Source organism: Lithobates pipiens, unplaced genomic scaffold (assembly GCF_037356315.1).
Source record: "Lithobates pipiens isolate NorthernLeopardFrog02 unplaced genomic scaffold, aLitPip1_a1.2 Scaffold_28, whole genome shotgun sequence".
In the NCBI taxonomy this organism is placed as follows: domain Eukaryota; kingdom Metazoa; phylum Chordata; class Amphibia; order Anura; family Ranidae; genus Lithobates; species Lithobates pipiens.
The window spans coordinates 224861452-224876516 of record NW_027507789.1 but is presented as its reverse complement, the minus strand read 5'-3'; the positions used below and the strand labels follow the sequence as shown (position 1 = coordinate 224876516).

Genomic DNA, 15065 nt, shown 5'->3' with positions numbered 1-15065 from the left:
TTTTTTTTTTTTTTTTTGCGGGTAACTTGATCTGAACAACTCTGTGACATTATGATAGAGGACTCATCGGTTATTCTATGACCCTCTGTTTTTTTTCTCTTCTCTTCTGTTTTTTTTTGTTTTGCTGGACATTTTGTTTTGTTTTGTTTTGTTGGACATTTTGGTTGATAAAATTCAATTGGTACTGTCCACCCCCAAATGTAATAACATAATAACACTGTACTGTTGTTTTTGCGGTAGGGTTCTTTCTTTTTTTTTTTTTTGGGGGGAGCTATTTAAAGTGGCTGTAAAGATTTAGGCCGATATCCTTTGATAGGAGGAAGGGAATTAAATTTTGATAGGGCTGCCAGGATGAGAGGGAAAGCAGGCAAGATAAATAAACAAGTAACCCCCGCCGCAAGCCCGGTCGGAATTCAAAAATATATGGCCGCAAACACTAGCATAAGAGCAGAAGAAGAGTCCGGTAGCCCCAGGATGGAAAAACTGCTCCGCCCGGGCCCTGGCAGACAGAGGGGAGAGGATAGCAGAGGGACAAAGAACCCGGTCGTTAAGGCAACTGAACTTAAAAAAAAACATAGCGTGAACTTACACAGTGGGGATAGCAGCCAGAATGAAGCTCAAGGAAGGGAGGGACAAGAACATCTAGAGGCAGGAGAAAGGAGTCTGGATGGACAAAGGGAATTTGACCAGTCCCCACAGATTAGAGAGATGCTCTCAGAGATGTTCATGAGAATGGAGACCTCTCTAAGGGCAGATATCGCAACTATAAGGGAGGACATAGGCTTGGTTTTGGGGAGAGTTGAGGAGGTGGAAAACAAAGTAGAGGCCCAGGAGCACAGAATAGATGGAATCTTAGAGCAGGTAACAGCCCTCCGTAGGGGAAATAGAACAATTAGATACAAACTAGAAGACCAGGAGAATAGAAGCAGAAGGAAGAACATACGAATAAAAGGTCTACCTGAGACAGTTAGCGCATCTGCCCTTGGAGAGATAGCCCAACAGATTCTCAATCCCTTATTAGATAGAGAAGCTACAACCCCACTGAAGCTAGATAGAATACACAGGATGACGCGACCTCTTGGAGTTAGATCAGAAGCCCCACGAGATGTCATAGCGAGATTTCACCACGTAGCGGAAAAAATGCAGGTAATGAGAAAAGTTAGAACACAGCCAGGGGTGCTCTACGGAGACGTGGAATTGCAGATTTACTCCGACTTAGCGGGGGAGACGCTTGGAAGAAGGAGACGGTTGAAACCGCTAACGGAACTATTGAGAGCAGCCGACATCCCATATCAGTGGGGATTTCCGGCGTGCCTCATAGGGAAGAAAGACGGCCGATCTGCGGTTCTACGTTTCCCGGAGGACCTACAAGAATTCTGTGAACAGTTAGGGATACATCCTGCTCCACAGATAGAATGGGACACTGAAGAGGTTCTAGGGGGTGAGAGGAGTGGGACCCAAAGGACTACTAGACAGGATAGGCCGAGCGATTGGAGTCGAAAGAATCCAATTACCTGAAGCCGAGATAAATTTGAACAGGGGACTAAGAGGAGGAGGGAGGAGGGGAGGAGAGAGGGGAGGCTTGGGGAAGTTTCGGACGGACATGGGGGCGAACCCCAGGGACACTATGGGGAGAGGAGACCACCGACACTGGCCTACCAGTCCCATAGGTTTAACATGAAAAGGGGAGTCCTACCCAGTCTTACGAGACGTTTTGTTATAGGACAAGGGGAGGGAGGGGGGAGGGAGGGGGGTTTTGGGTTTTTGGGGGTTTTTTATGGGCTCTCACTCGGTCCTTCTACAGGGGTAACAGGTATGGTCACCAACGGGTTCACTAGACGCTCCAAAAAGAGAGGGAGAATGCCCCTTGGAAGAGAGGTATGGGGATAGTTAACGTTATTACCTATAATGTAAGGGGCTTAAACACAAAAATGAAAAGACATAGAATAAACGATGAGTTGCAGCATATGGAGGCAAATATTGCATGTCTCCAGGAGACGCACTTAACATGCACCTCAGGGGTCAGACTGAATTCGATTGATTTCCCGGTATGGATTTATGGGGATTTCCCATCCTCGTACTCCAGAGGGGTTGCAATAGGCTTCAGTAAAACAACGAGGTTTAATTTAGAGGAGCGACTAGTGGACCCGGAGGGACGATACCTGTGTTTAAAAGGAATGTTGTTTAACCTTAAATGCACAATTGTAAACATTTATGCCCCAAACGAGAATGCGGACATATTCCTAAAGAAAATATTGAACAAATTAGAGGATTTTAAAGAGGGGAAATTAATTCTTGCTGGAGATTTTAACTGGAGTGTAAACCCCAAAGTTGATACTTCAGCAGGAGGCCCAAGGACATCGGTATATAAGCAGAGAATGTTTTTAAGGGCGTTGGCTGCATTCCAACTACAGGATACCTGGAGAGTACTTCACCCAAAGGATAGGGATTACTCATGCTTCTCCTCGGTCCATGGTTCCTTCTCCCGAATAGACTATATCTTCCTGGAGCATTCATTTCTGAAAGCACTTAAGAAGGCGGAAATAAAAGTTAGAACTGTGTCAGATCATGCACCAGTTATGATTGGGTTGGAGATAGGAGAGGACCATGGACCGAGGCTGAATTGGAGACTGAATGAATCTCTGTTACAGGACAAGGACTCTGCAAGTAAGGTTGAGAGGGAGATAGAACAGTTCTTCAGATTAAATGATACACCGGGAATTTCAAGCCCTATACTATGGGAAACGCATAAAGTGGTAATAAGAGGGGTATTAATAGGGATTGGTGCAGGGAAAAAGAGAGAGAGAGAGAGCAGGAAAGCCCTACTGTATGAAGAAATTCAGAGACTGGAGCTGGGCAGCAGACCAAGGGGACTGCACGATACCCGGGATCTAGTAAAAAAAAAGAGAGAACTAGAAGACTCTCTAGAACAGGACAGGAGGGCCGCCTATCACATCCTAGGAACAGAGATGTATCAATGGGGAAACAAAGCCGGTAAATGGCTGGCCAAGAGGGTGAAGGATAAGAAAAGCAGAACCTTTATTCCAAAAGTAAGAAATGAGGCGGGGGACATACAAAATATGCCGGAGGATATAATGAACACGTTCTATACATATTACAAAACCCTATATAATATCCAACAGGAAACCTTAGAGAATGGAGGCCGGGATGCAATAAAGGACTATTTGAAAGGGATAGATATCCCCAAGGCTAAACAAATGGAAATGGAAGCACTAGAAGCCCCAATATCAAAGCTGGAAGTCGAATGGGCGATCAAAAATACAGCTAAGGGAGGGTGCCCCGGGCCAGATGGGTTCCCGATATCATACTACAAGGAATTTCAAAAACAGCTGACCCCAAAATTATGCGCGTATTTTAATGCAGTGGGGAGGGATGGAAATTTTCGAGAAGAGACACTACTGGCGCATGTGGTCCTGATCCTGAAAGAGGCTAAGGATCCGTTGGCAGTGGAAAGCTACAGGCCAATTTCCTTGCTAAATTCAGATATTAAACTTTTTGCAAAAATTATCTCTGAACGATTAAGACCTTATGTCCCAGAGTGGATACATCAGGATCAGGTAGGTTTTACTCAGGGGAGAGAAGGTCGGGATAACGCACTAAAGACTATTATGCTAAGCCAGGAAACCATAAGACAGAAGATCCCCTCGATACTCATGTCTATAGATGCTGAAAAGGCATTTGACAGGGTTAGTTGGGGGTTCTTATTCGAAGTGTTGGAGCGATATGGATTGGGACAGAGGATGAGAGGGTGGATAGAAGCTTTGTATACTAAGCCTAAAGCTAAAATAAGAATAAACGGGACCCTGTCTTGCCCCCTTGAACTGTGCAACGGGACAAGACAGGGCTGCCCGCTCTCCCCAATTCTATTCATTCTGGCACTAGAACCCCTCCTGACTGCTATTAGGAAGAATCAAAACATCCAGGGAATACGGGTAGATGAGAGGGATTATCGGGTTGCTGCTTTTGCAGACGATCTTCTGCTCTATATCTCTAGCCCGGAGACCTCTATACCGGCGATTATGGAAGAACTAAAAAAATATGGGAAAGTCTCCAATTTTAAGGTTAACGCAACCAAATCCGAAATCCTAAACTTAAATATACCAGTAGAAGAACAGAGAACCCTACAAACTAAATACCCTTTTAGATGGAGTGGGAGGGAATTGGCCTACTTAGGAATAAAGCTTACAGCAGGGATGGGGGACTTGTATGAGGCTAATTATATCCCCCTACTGAACAAAATTAAACATCATTTAGATAGGATCCAATACAAAGCTTTATCATGGATAGGGAGAATAAACACAGTTAAAATGTTTATTTTACCAATGTTTACTTACATATGTCAAATGGTCCCCATAATATTACCACAGGGATATCTTAATAAATTAAAAATGATGATTAAAAGATTCATATGGAAAAAAAAAGCGGCGAGGGTGGCCCTCAATACTTTGATAAGAAGTAAAGCCAGAGGAGGATTAGCAATGCCCGATTTCAAAAAGTACTACGAGGCCATAGCAATCTCACGAATCACAGACTGGACACATAATAAAAAGGGGAAGGATTGGGTGGAATTAGAAATTAAGCTAAGTAGAAGGGAATTAGGGGAGATAATATGGATACCCGCAAAATATAGAGAATTAGGGATTAGCACAAATTTATTGACAAAAGGGTCACTGCGAATATGGGACATAATAAATAAGAGACACAAGTGGGAACATAACTCACCATTTATGCCATTACTAGACACTAAATTTTTTTTACCAGGGCAAGAGGAATATGTATATTATAGTAGATGGGCTAAGAAAGATAAAATTAAATTACAAGAGGTTATGGAAGGGAATAGGGTATGCACATATGAGGAATTAATAGAAAAGTGGGGGCACAAGCCTTTAGATAAGTGGAGATATTCACAATTATATTATTTTATTCAGTCTTTAACACAACCACTACGAGGCTCGGAGCAACTTAGACCTCTGGAGAAGCTGATAGGGAACCCTCAATGCGTTGTAAAAAGGATCTCAAAAATATATGACATCTTAATAGAGGTAGAAGAGCAAAAATACCCCCCCTATATGGAGAAGTGGGAAAATGAACTGGGACCGCTGAATAATGATCTCCATAGAAATAGGATTATTAGACGAACGTACTCGGTGGCCAAAGACCTTCAAACTAGAGAGATGTCATATAAACTTTTAACAAGGTGGTATATAACTCCACAGCAAGGAAATAAAATTAGTAGCGAGACCCCCGCAACATGCTGGAGAGGCTGCTCAGCGGTGGGGACCTTTGCTCATATATGGTGGGAGTGCCCCAAGATACAGATATTCTGGGAGAAAATTATAAAAGCTATCTTTGAAATAACAGGGGAAGGGATTAGAAGAGACCCATGGGTTTGCTTATTTCACGACTCGGAAAAAGGAGAGAGAGAGTATGGGTACTCCCTGGTTCCTTGCCTATTGAACTCCGCTAAGGCACTGATCCCGCGTAGATGGAGGAAACCCGACCCCCCCTCGATGAAGGAGTGGGTAGAAAGGTTAGAAAGGACACGAAATATTGAAGAGACAATCTATAAACTGGATAACCTAGAAGGGAGATATCAATATAAATGGCTACCGTGGATACAATTTGGAAAAACTGAAGGTTATTTAAAGCTACTTGACTGTCAGTAAAGAAGAAGGGAAAAATCAGAAAGAGGGGAAAACAAGACAGAGTAGGAAAAAGGGAAAAGGCCCGGGGAAGGGACCGAGTGAGAGGGGTGGGGAGGGAGGGATAAGGGAGTTCATTCTTAAAGAAATGTTGTTGTATTTATCAATTTATTGAATAGTTTATGTTTGTATATTCTGAAAAATCTGAAAATAAAGAATAAATAAAAAAAAAAGAAGGCCACTCATGCTGCAATCTTCCTGCACAAAGATATACGTCGGCGGAATGGCACGGGTGGGCAAAAGGGAGCAGAGATCAGTGACACTGTCACTAGGCAGAACGGGGGAGATGCTTGTTTACTTTAGCATCTCCCCACTCTCACTCCCCGCGAGGCGATCGCGGGCAGGAAGAAGCGTGCCCGCGGCAAGCTCCGCGAGTCAGGTCAAGGGTCCCACAGACTCGGTCGCGCCCGTTGGCCACCTCTTAAAGGGCCACGTACAGGTACGTTAGTTTGCCTGTACGAACCCTTGTGCCGACGTATATCGGTGCGAGGCGGTCGGCAAGTGGTTAAAAAATAAAAAAAATAAAAACATACCGACACCCTGAAATCGGTTCACCAAACGCAGTGCGTTTTGCAGAATCAGATCACATGGGTTTGGCGCGGCCAAAGAAAAGGGTCCTGCGTGATTTTGTTGCAATAATGCAAGAATAATGGCTTAAATTTCACAGCTGAAGAACCGCCTGCGATTTGATGAGGAACGGGGTGCGATTCCTGTTCAAAATCACATGCGCGTCCCGCACTGCATAGCGTGAACTCTCACTCAGAATCACTTTCATAATGGGAAGGGATAGCATCCTCTTTGGGGGTGTTTTTCTGCTAAGGGGACAGGACAACTTCACTGTATCAAAGGAACGATGGACGGGGCCATGTACCATAAAATCTTGGGCGAGAACCTCCTTCCCTCAGCCAGGGCATTGAAAATGGGTCATGGATGGGTCTTCCAGCATGACAACGACCCAAAACACACGGCCAAAGCAACCAGACCTTAACCCCAAAGAAAATATGTGAAGGAAGCTGAAGAACCGCCTGCGATTTGAAGAGGAACGGGGTGCGATTCCTGTTCAAAATCGCATGCGCTTCCCTGCATAGCGTGAACTCTCACTCAGAATCACTTTCATAATGGGAAGGGATAGCATCCTCTTTGGGGTGTTTTTCTGCTAAGGGGACAGGACAACTTCACTGTATCAAAGGAACGATGGACGGGGCCATGTACCATAAAATCTTGGGCGAGAACCTCCTTCCCTCAGCCAGGGCATTGAAAATGGGTCATGGATGGGTCTTCCAGCATGACAACGACCCAAAACACACGGCCAAAGCAACCAGACCTTAACCCCAAAGAAAATATGTGAAGGAAGCTGAAGAACCGCCTGCGATTTGAAGAGGAACGGGGTGCGATTCTTGTTCAAATTCGCATGCGGTTCCCGCACCATGTAGCGTGAACTCTCACTCAGAATCGCTTTCATAATGGGTAGGGATAGCACCCTCAAAATTGGGGTGTACTTTCTTTTTTTTTTTTTACTATAGACCCAAAACACTAGTCTGGAAAACCTCTCTCTCCTATACCTGGTTAACAAGCTCAGGGATCCCCAGGGCCCGATCGATTTCCTCCAAGCCAGTTGGATCCGTATTGCTCAGGAGGGTGTGGAGTTGGTCCAGGAGAGCGATCTCGTCGGTCTGCCCTTCCACGGTTGACGGAGGACAAAGGAGATCATCCAGAGAAGTCCTTCCAAGCTGCCTGGAAGACGAAGTCGGCAGAGAGATTCTGTAAAAGGCGAGAAGACAGAAGGAAGTCCATGAAGCCACAAAATGACCGCAGTTGCGACAAGAACAGACTTGGACTGGCGCCACCCGAAAAATTGAGTCGTCCCCCCCCCCCCCCCCCCCCCCCAAGAACACGCCTCACCTGTTCTGAGATCCATTCGGCCCCTGCTCCATGGCCATTATACTGTCCGGCCAGGAGCCCGCGGGGTTTGAAGGTGCTTGCTGACCATAAGGGCTGGATCCCATGCCCATCGCCATCTCATTAGGCCCTAAGAAGCAAAAGAAATCATTATATCGAGACTGGGGAGGAGCTGCATTATCTATGAAGTTCTCATTCTTCAAAACACTTTCTACTAAAAAAAAAAAAAAAAAAAAAAAAAAATGAAAAAAAAAAAAAGAAAAAAAAAAAAAGAAAAAAAAAGTTTTGCCTAACTTTTGGAAAGAGGGAAGGACTAGAACATCGGTTAGGTTTTTATTACAGTCTACGTCCCCGTCAGGGAGATTCATCCTCGCTATTTGTCCCGTTTACCATTAAAATGTGAAAGTAAATCTCAAAATTTTGGGTTGTTCCCGGAAAAGTAATAAATGAGGAAATCTTGGGGACACTAGTTCTGGGGACCCTACAAGAAAATCCCCCCCCCCCCCAACTTTCAGGGATTTACTCTGACTTCCTGTTTGGCTATGGGACAGGAAGTGAAGGTAAATTATTATTATACAGGTAAAGAGAAATTGGGAAAAGGGATTTTAACGGTGCAAAATATTAATTCCAAAAAATATATAGAGAGGTTTTTTTTTTATACAGTTTTATTACAAATCAAGATTAAAATCTTTATACAGGAAAAACAGAGCAAAAAACTCAACAATAGTTTACATAGACGGTCTTTTCGGATCAAAGGTGAATGAAGGGGAACATCTATTGCACACTAGTTCAGCATGTTTGCTTCTTCAGGGGAAGTGCAATATAATGATACAATATAATATTGTTTTTTATTGTTGTTATATTGCACAACCCCCTGAAGAAGCAAACAGCGAAACATGTCGGGCTAGTGTTCAATAGATGTGCAATAGATTTTCCCCTTCATTCATTAGGTAAATTTCATATTAAGTCCCCCCGCTCCTATTATCCCCCTTTTTCCCCTTCTGTTTTAGTTCCCCTTCATTCACCCGTCATTCAAAAAGACTGTCTATGTAAACTATTGTTACTTTTTTGCTCTGTTTTTCCTGTAGAAGGATTTTCAATCGTAATTGTATACAAAACTCTCTATATATTGATTTTGGAGTTATTATTTTGCACCGGTAAAATCCCTTTTCCCAATTTCTCTTTACTTCATTTTCCAAATGTTGGATGTGGTGCCAACTTTAATGGGTGTTTTTTCCTGTAGCTGGACCAAATCGAATCCATTATTATACAGGATTTATATAGCGCCGACAGTTTACGCAGCGCTTTACAACTTGAGGGTAGACAGTAAAAATTCAATACACTTTAAAGCGGAGGCCCACCCTAAAATGGACCTCCGCTCATCGGAATCCCCCCCCCCTCCGGCGCCACAATCGGCACCTTTCAGGGGGGAGGGGGGTGCAGTTACCTGGATAATCCAGGTAACTGCACCCACTTCCGGGCTAGCTCTCTGCGGAACGGGGCGTACGTTCCGCAAGCGCCCGCCCCCTTCAGCAAGTGCCCCGCTGCCTGCTGGGAAACACACAGCTCCCAGAGGCAGCGGGGACCGTCCGGATTGCGCCGCGCGGCTCGCGCATGCGCAGTAGGGAACCGGGAAATGAAGCCGAAAGGCTCCATTTCCTGATTCCCATACCCAAGATGGCGGCGGGACCCGGCAGCCGAGCGAGCGAGCGGCTTCGGGTGCCGACATCGCGGGCGCGCTGGACAGGTAAGTGTCACTATTTAAAAGTCAGCAGCTGCAGTATTTGTAGCTGCTGGCTTTTAAAAAAAAAAAAAAAAAACGCGGAGTCCCGGTGGACTCCCGCTTTAATACAGTGGGAATCAGAGGGCCCTGCTCGTTAGAGCTTACAATCTAAAGGAGGGAGGGTCAAGAGGTAATAGCTGCATTTTAATAAGTGAAGTAAGTATTTGATCCCCCATCAATCAGCAAGTTTTCTTTCGCCCAGGTGTCTTCTATAGACAACAAGCTGAGATTAGGAGCACTCTCTTAAAGGTCATAGTTTAAAATTCAATAACACTAAAGATAATAACTATCCAAAGAACCATCCCGTATCTCTATTCTTTTCCAGGAACTGGTTAACCAATTTTTTTTCCCCCCAACATGATGTACAAAATGTGGACATTGAAAAGATTCTGTTCCCATTCAGGGCAAAGTGACACATTTTCTTGAAAACTCCCCCCCCCCCCCCCCCCACAACCCACTTGTACTAAAAGCTCCATTTATTCAAAAATACCCCGGGGCTACTAGGTACGTTCAGAGCATTGAACCATTTCTCTTTCCTTCCAGGATGCAATGCCCTGGCCTGAGCTGCCAAATCGGTGAGGGAGGGGGAAATAAACATTGTGCAGGCTTTGACACAGAGTTTAGACCCGTAGCTCCGACAAGAGGAACCCGGTGGCGTGGGAGCTGGGTAAAACTGAATATAAGTGGGCATTTCAAGAGAACCCGTCACTTGTATATTCACATGCATATTAAAAAAAAAAAAAACTTTTATTTTTAGTACTGTGTTCTGGCCACCAATAAAAGGGGGCATCCTCTGTGTCTGGGTGGTTGTCGGGGGTCACAGACGACCTGCTGTTTAATTTTCTAAGCAGCTGTACTGACGATAAAAGGTGAAGCTAGTTAGTGGTTCGGAGGGAAGAGAAGTATTTTTGTACTCCAGGTAATATCGGTTTCTCAAGAGTCCATTGAGGAACGCAGTTTGATGGTGATAAGCAACCTGGGGTTATACCGCCGCCCACAGGAGAAACGGTCACCAGGCTCATGGAAAACGGGGTGGCCAGCCCCTTCGAAGCTACACCACCTCCCAAAGCATCAGGTTGTAGCCAGAAGTCCAAAAACGAGAAGAGAACAATATCGTATAAGTGATTGAGTACAAAAATGTTATTTCCCTATTATCCATTGTGGGACACAGCTTAATGAGAACGATCAACCTGGGGACATCCAAAAGCAATCCAAACCGGGGGATGTGGGAAGATATGCAGACAAACCAGCCCAACAAGGAAAAAAAAAAAACAATGAAAACAAAGCTTGCCGAACTTTACCCACCAGCAGGAGCATGGACCTTGTAAAACTTCGAAAAGTATTTCTTTGAACCCTTATAAATCAGTGACACAAGGCCTACAAAAATCTACGCCCTAGAAGAGTGGGCTTCAATGGAAAACTTTGGCATTTCAGAGGCCTGCACAATAACCTGTAGAAACCACTTGGAGAAGGCGGATCAGGAAGCTGGAGAACCCCTTTTAGACCTTCTGGAATCACGAAAAGGGAACCAGTCTCACAAGGAGCTTGGACATAGGAAAGACTTGACATCTCTCCAGTTATCCAACCAGTGCTGGTATTCCCCAGGACATTGAAGTTTACTGGTCTTCCCTCTATGATGGTCCTGCAGTCTGCAATGACAACCCAGCTTTAAAAGACCTTCTGGAATGGCAAAAAACGAAGTCTGTCTCCCATGGAGCTCCACAGAAAAGACCGATGCAGGCACAGGGAGAACAAGCAAACTCCAGGCAGGTAGTGTCGTGGTTGGGATTCGAACCAGTGACCCTTTTTACTGCTAGGTGAGAGTGCTAACCACTACACCACTGTGCCGCCCATATTCTTCCAGGCAGGAAAACCATCTGTGAAGCCTGAAAGATGCCGGCACCTGCACCCTCAAGCCGATTATAGAAACGGCTCGGGGTGCCGACATCCCTGGACAGGTAGGCATCCTTATATTAAAAGTCAACTTATCTGTCCAAGGATCCAGAGATGTTGGCACCCCAAGCTGTTTCTTCAATCAGCTGCGGGTTCAAGGCACCAATATCTTCAAGCTTCACAGGCGGTTTTCCTGCCTAGAAGAAGGCGATGAAATGACAGAATCCGTTTCGGCAACTCCAATCCCAGCATAGGTCTTTCCTGTGGAGCTCCATGTGAGAACGACTTCCTTTTTGGCATTCCAGGTGGTCTTAAAAGTTGGGTTGTTACTGCAGGACCATCATTAGAAGAAGACCAGTAAACTTAACGTACTGGGAAACGCTGCACTGGTTGACTAACTTGACAACTCTAAGGAATCTGGAGCTCCGCTTTAATGTACTGGGGAAACGTCCACTCATTGGCTAACTGGAGAGACGTTAAGGATTTCAAATATCCATCTTGAAAAAAGAAAAGTAGAAAAAAGGAGGCAGAAGGGAAAGAACATGGAAGGACAATAAGCAAAACTGAGCAGTGCGAGGTGGGAGGGGTTATATACTTAAAGGGGGACGGCCTTCCGTTTTATGTTCTCCTTTCTCCTGTAGGTGGCAGAATAACCCTAGGTTTCCTATTATCACGAGCTAGGTCCCTCAATGGACAATAGAGAAACAAACATCACTGCCTGCAGATGTTAGGTATATTAAGACAAAAATCCTTGTTTGATGGAATATCAAGGCGCCCCCCCCCTCCCCCATACACACACACATACAGCCTATACATCTCAGACACATACTCATGGCCATCATCTGCTGTGGCATCCCCGGCCGGTTCCCTGGCATGCTGTTGGATCTTCCTGGATGTCCCGGCATACTTGCGCTCATAGCAGGTCTCGGCATGGCGGCATTATATTCCGGTCCTTGTCTCCCTACCGGCCCCGTGCTGGAGGGCTCCATCTGGTTCACCGCAGAGTTCTGCAAGGCCCACTCTCCGCCCGGGTGCTGGCTCATCCCTCTGTTGCCTCCATTCCCTACAGGGACCAGAAACACAGCAATAGGCGATCATTCTAGGACAAGGAAGCTTCAAGCACACCATCTTCAGAAAAAAAAAAACACACAACAATCTCCCATACAGGAATCAATGACGGTACCTGCGCTGCCACCCTAGTGTCAGTTTATGTGAAAAGCATCTGAATCAGAGGCTACAAACCAAGATAGAAAGAAAAACACAAACTCCAGATAATTACACATTATGGGAGGACAGAAAAGATCAGGCAAAGCGAAGAGAGAGCCCGTACCCAGCATCACATAACTATCCTGGCCGTCCATCATCCTCGGACTTCCCATCATGCCCTGCTTTGCCATCACTGGAAAATTAACAATGTTCCGGACCGGAGGGGTGGAGTTACCCTGCATAGTGCTGTCCAATGACATGGCTCGGTTGAAGGGCGGCCGATTCACCTGAACATTCTGAGGGCTCCTCATACCTGGAAAGTAAAGAATATTATTTTACAGAAGGCAACGGGACATCCTAAATAACACAAAAGGCGGCTCACATTTAACCACTTCCCACACGTAGGAGGTCCTACCACGTGCTTAGGTTGAAGTGGACATATCTGGATGATGGATGCATGAGGGCCTGGGAGGCCTGAAGACATGACGTCACTTCCGGCACTGGCCGATGTAAACACTGCCGTTTTTTTTTTTGGATCTAGCATGTAGAGATCCATGTTTTTTCCTTTTTTATCCCAAGCTTTCCAGGGTAGAGGAGATATCTGGGGTCTCATTGACCCCAGATCTCTCCATAAAGAGGACCTGTCAGGCCTTACTTCTAAAGCAAGGGGTGTTTACATTTCTCGAAAGTAGAATTAAAAGCGATTGAGTGCTTACCCATGGGGGGTGTGTCTGGGTACACCGGCGTTTTAGCTCTCATGTTTGCCGTACTGGAGCTCATGGGGTTGGTGTAGAAGTCTGAGCCTGCGAGATCACCGAGGATTGCGTCCAAGTTGTCCAAGTCGCCGGTCACCTAAAAGCGAATAAAGAATAGTCTTTACTGGGAGGTTTTGGCTCTGATCGCCAACGATATATAAACGATATTCTGTATGCATAAAAGGGAGGCTAGGTCATTTCACGGAACGCTTGGACGACCACACAAAACGTTTCGAGAAAGAAGGCCGCTTACATTTGTAGTAATATTTTGGGGTTGATTTACTAAAACTGGAGAGTGCAAAATCTGGTGCAGCTGTGCATGGTGGCCAATCAGCTTCCGACTTCAGCTTTTTCTATTAAGTATTGACAATAAAACCTGGAAGCAGATTGGTTTCTATGTAGAGCTGCACCAGATTTAGCACCTCAACCCCCCATGTTTACCCAACTGCACTGACAAAGCGGGTCTTGGGTTTCCTTAACCTTCCCCTCCCATAGCAGATGGGACGGTCAGGCGGTGGCTTTCCCATCCCGACTGGACGACATATGACTATCTTCCAGATAGGACCACAGGCTGGGGGGGGGGGGGGGGAGGAGAATTGAGGATTTTTCTTTTTTTTTTTATCATTTCTTAGTTTTCCAAAAAATTATGACAAAAAAATCCAACTTAAAAAAAAAACTTGCCATGCCTCTTACTAAATACCTTGGACTGTTTCCAAAAAGGGGTCATTGGGGGGGGGGAATTTGTACTGTCCTGGCATTTCTGGGCCATAAAGACATTAAGATAGATTTTTATTTATATATATATATATTTTTAGGAACAACATACCGTATATACTCGAGTATAGGTCGATCCGAATATAAGCCGAGGCCCCTAATTTACCACAAAAAAAATGTGAAAACGTATTGACTCGTGTATAAGCCGAGGGTGAGACATGCCTGTCCATCCCTGTGTCCATCACTGTGTCCATTGCAGCCTACCTGTGTCCTGTGCATGCCTCCGTGTGCCAATCTGCAGCCTCTTTGTCCTTCTGCAGCGATCTGCATGTAAAAACATACGGCGGCCATGCCAGGATCGCCGCACCTCTCCTCCTCGTCTGTGACAGACGGCGGCCATTCCACTGTTCAAAAGCCGCGCCTCCGTCTGTGATAGGCGGAACACTCAATTTCCCAGCAGTCAGTGTTCCGCCTATCACGGACATCCTCTCATTCTCGTCCGTAGTATGAGGATGAGCGGATGTCCGTGATAGGCGGACCACTGACTGCTGGGAAATTGAGTGTTCCGCCCATCACAGACAGGGAGGCGCGGCTTTTGAATAGTGGAATGGCCGCCGTCTGTCTGCATGACACGCTGATCGGGTAGGCAGACGGCGGTGACTCGAGTATAACCAGAGGGGGGCACTTTCAGCCTAAAAAAAAGGGGCTGAAAATCTCGGCTTATACTCGAGTATATATGGTACCACCAATTGCAATTGTCATTCAAAGTGCGACAGTGCTGAAAATTGTCCTGGGCAGGAAAGGGGGGAAAGTGTCCGGAACTGAAGTGTTTAAGTGATACCTGTACTAAAACAACCATAGGGCAAACAATGTGGATATCGGCTACTGAAAATGCAAGATGCCTGGCTGCCATACTGACCCAACAACCCAAAAACTCTTTGGAAGTAAATGAGCTAAAACAAAATATGCAGGCCAGTATTTCTACAATATCCTTATTCCAGGTCAGTTTTTTTTCCACAGTATTGAAGCCAGAGACAGCCAGGCAAGTAGCATTTTCAGAAAGAGGTCAGCATTTGCCTGCAAGTGTCTCTC

General features: G+C 45.5%; 1 protein-coding gene across 1 annotated transcript in view; it reads right to left on the bottom strand.

Annotated features, from left to right (window-relative positions):
• The window catches only part of NCOA3 (nuclear receptor coactivator 3), a gene marked incomplete in the record, with an annotated part of 50533 nt that overhangs the window by 24164 nt on the left and 11304 nt on the right, over nt 1–15065 (bottom strand). Inside the window, 5 exon segments of the mRNA XM_077460606.1 lie at nt 7286–7484; nt 7626–7752; nt 12128–12361; nt 12629–12817; nt 13221–13356. Coding sequence (XP_077316732.1) covers nt 7286–7484; nt 7626–7752; nt 12128–12361; nt 12629–12817; nt 13221–13356 — 885 coding nt within the window.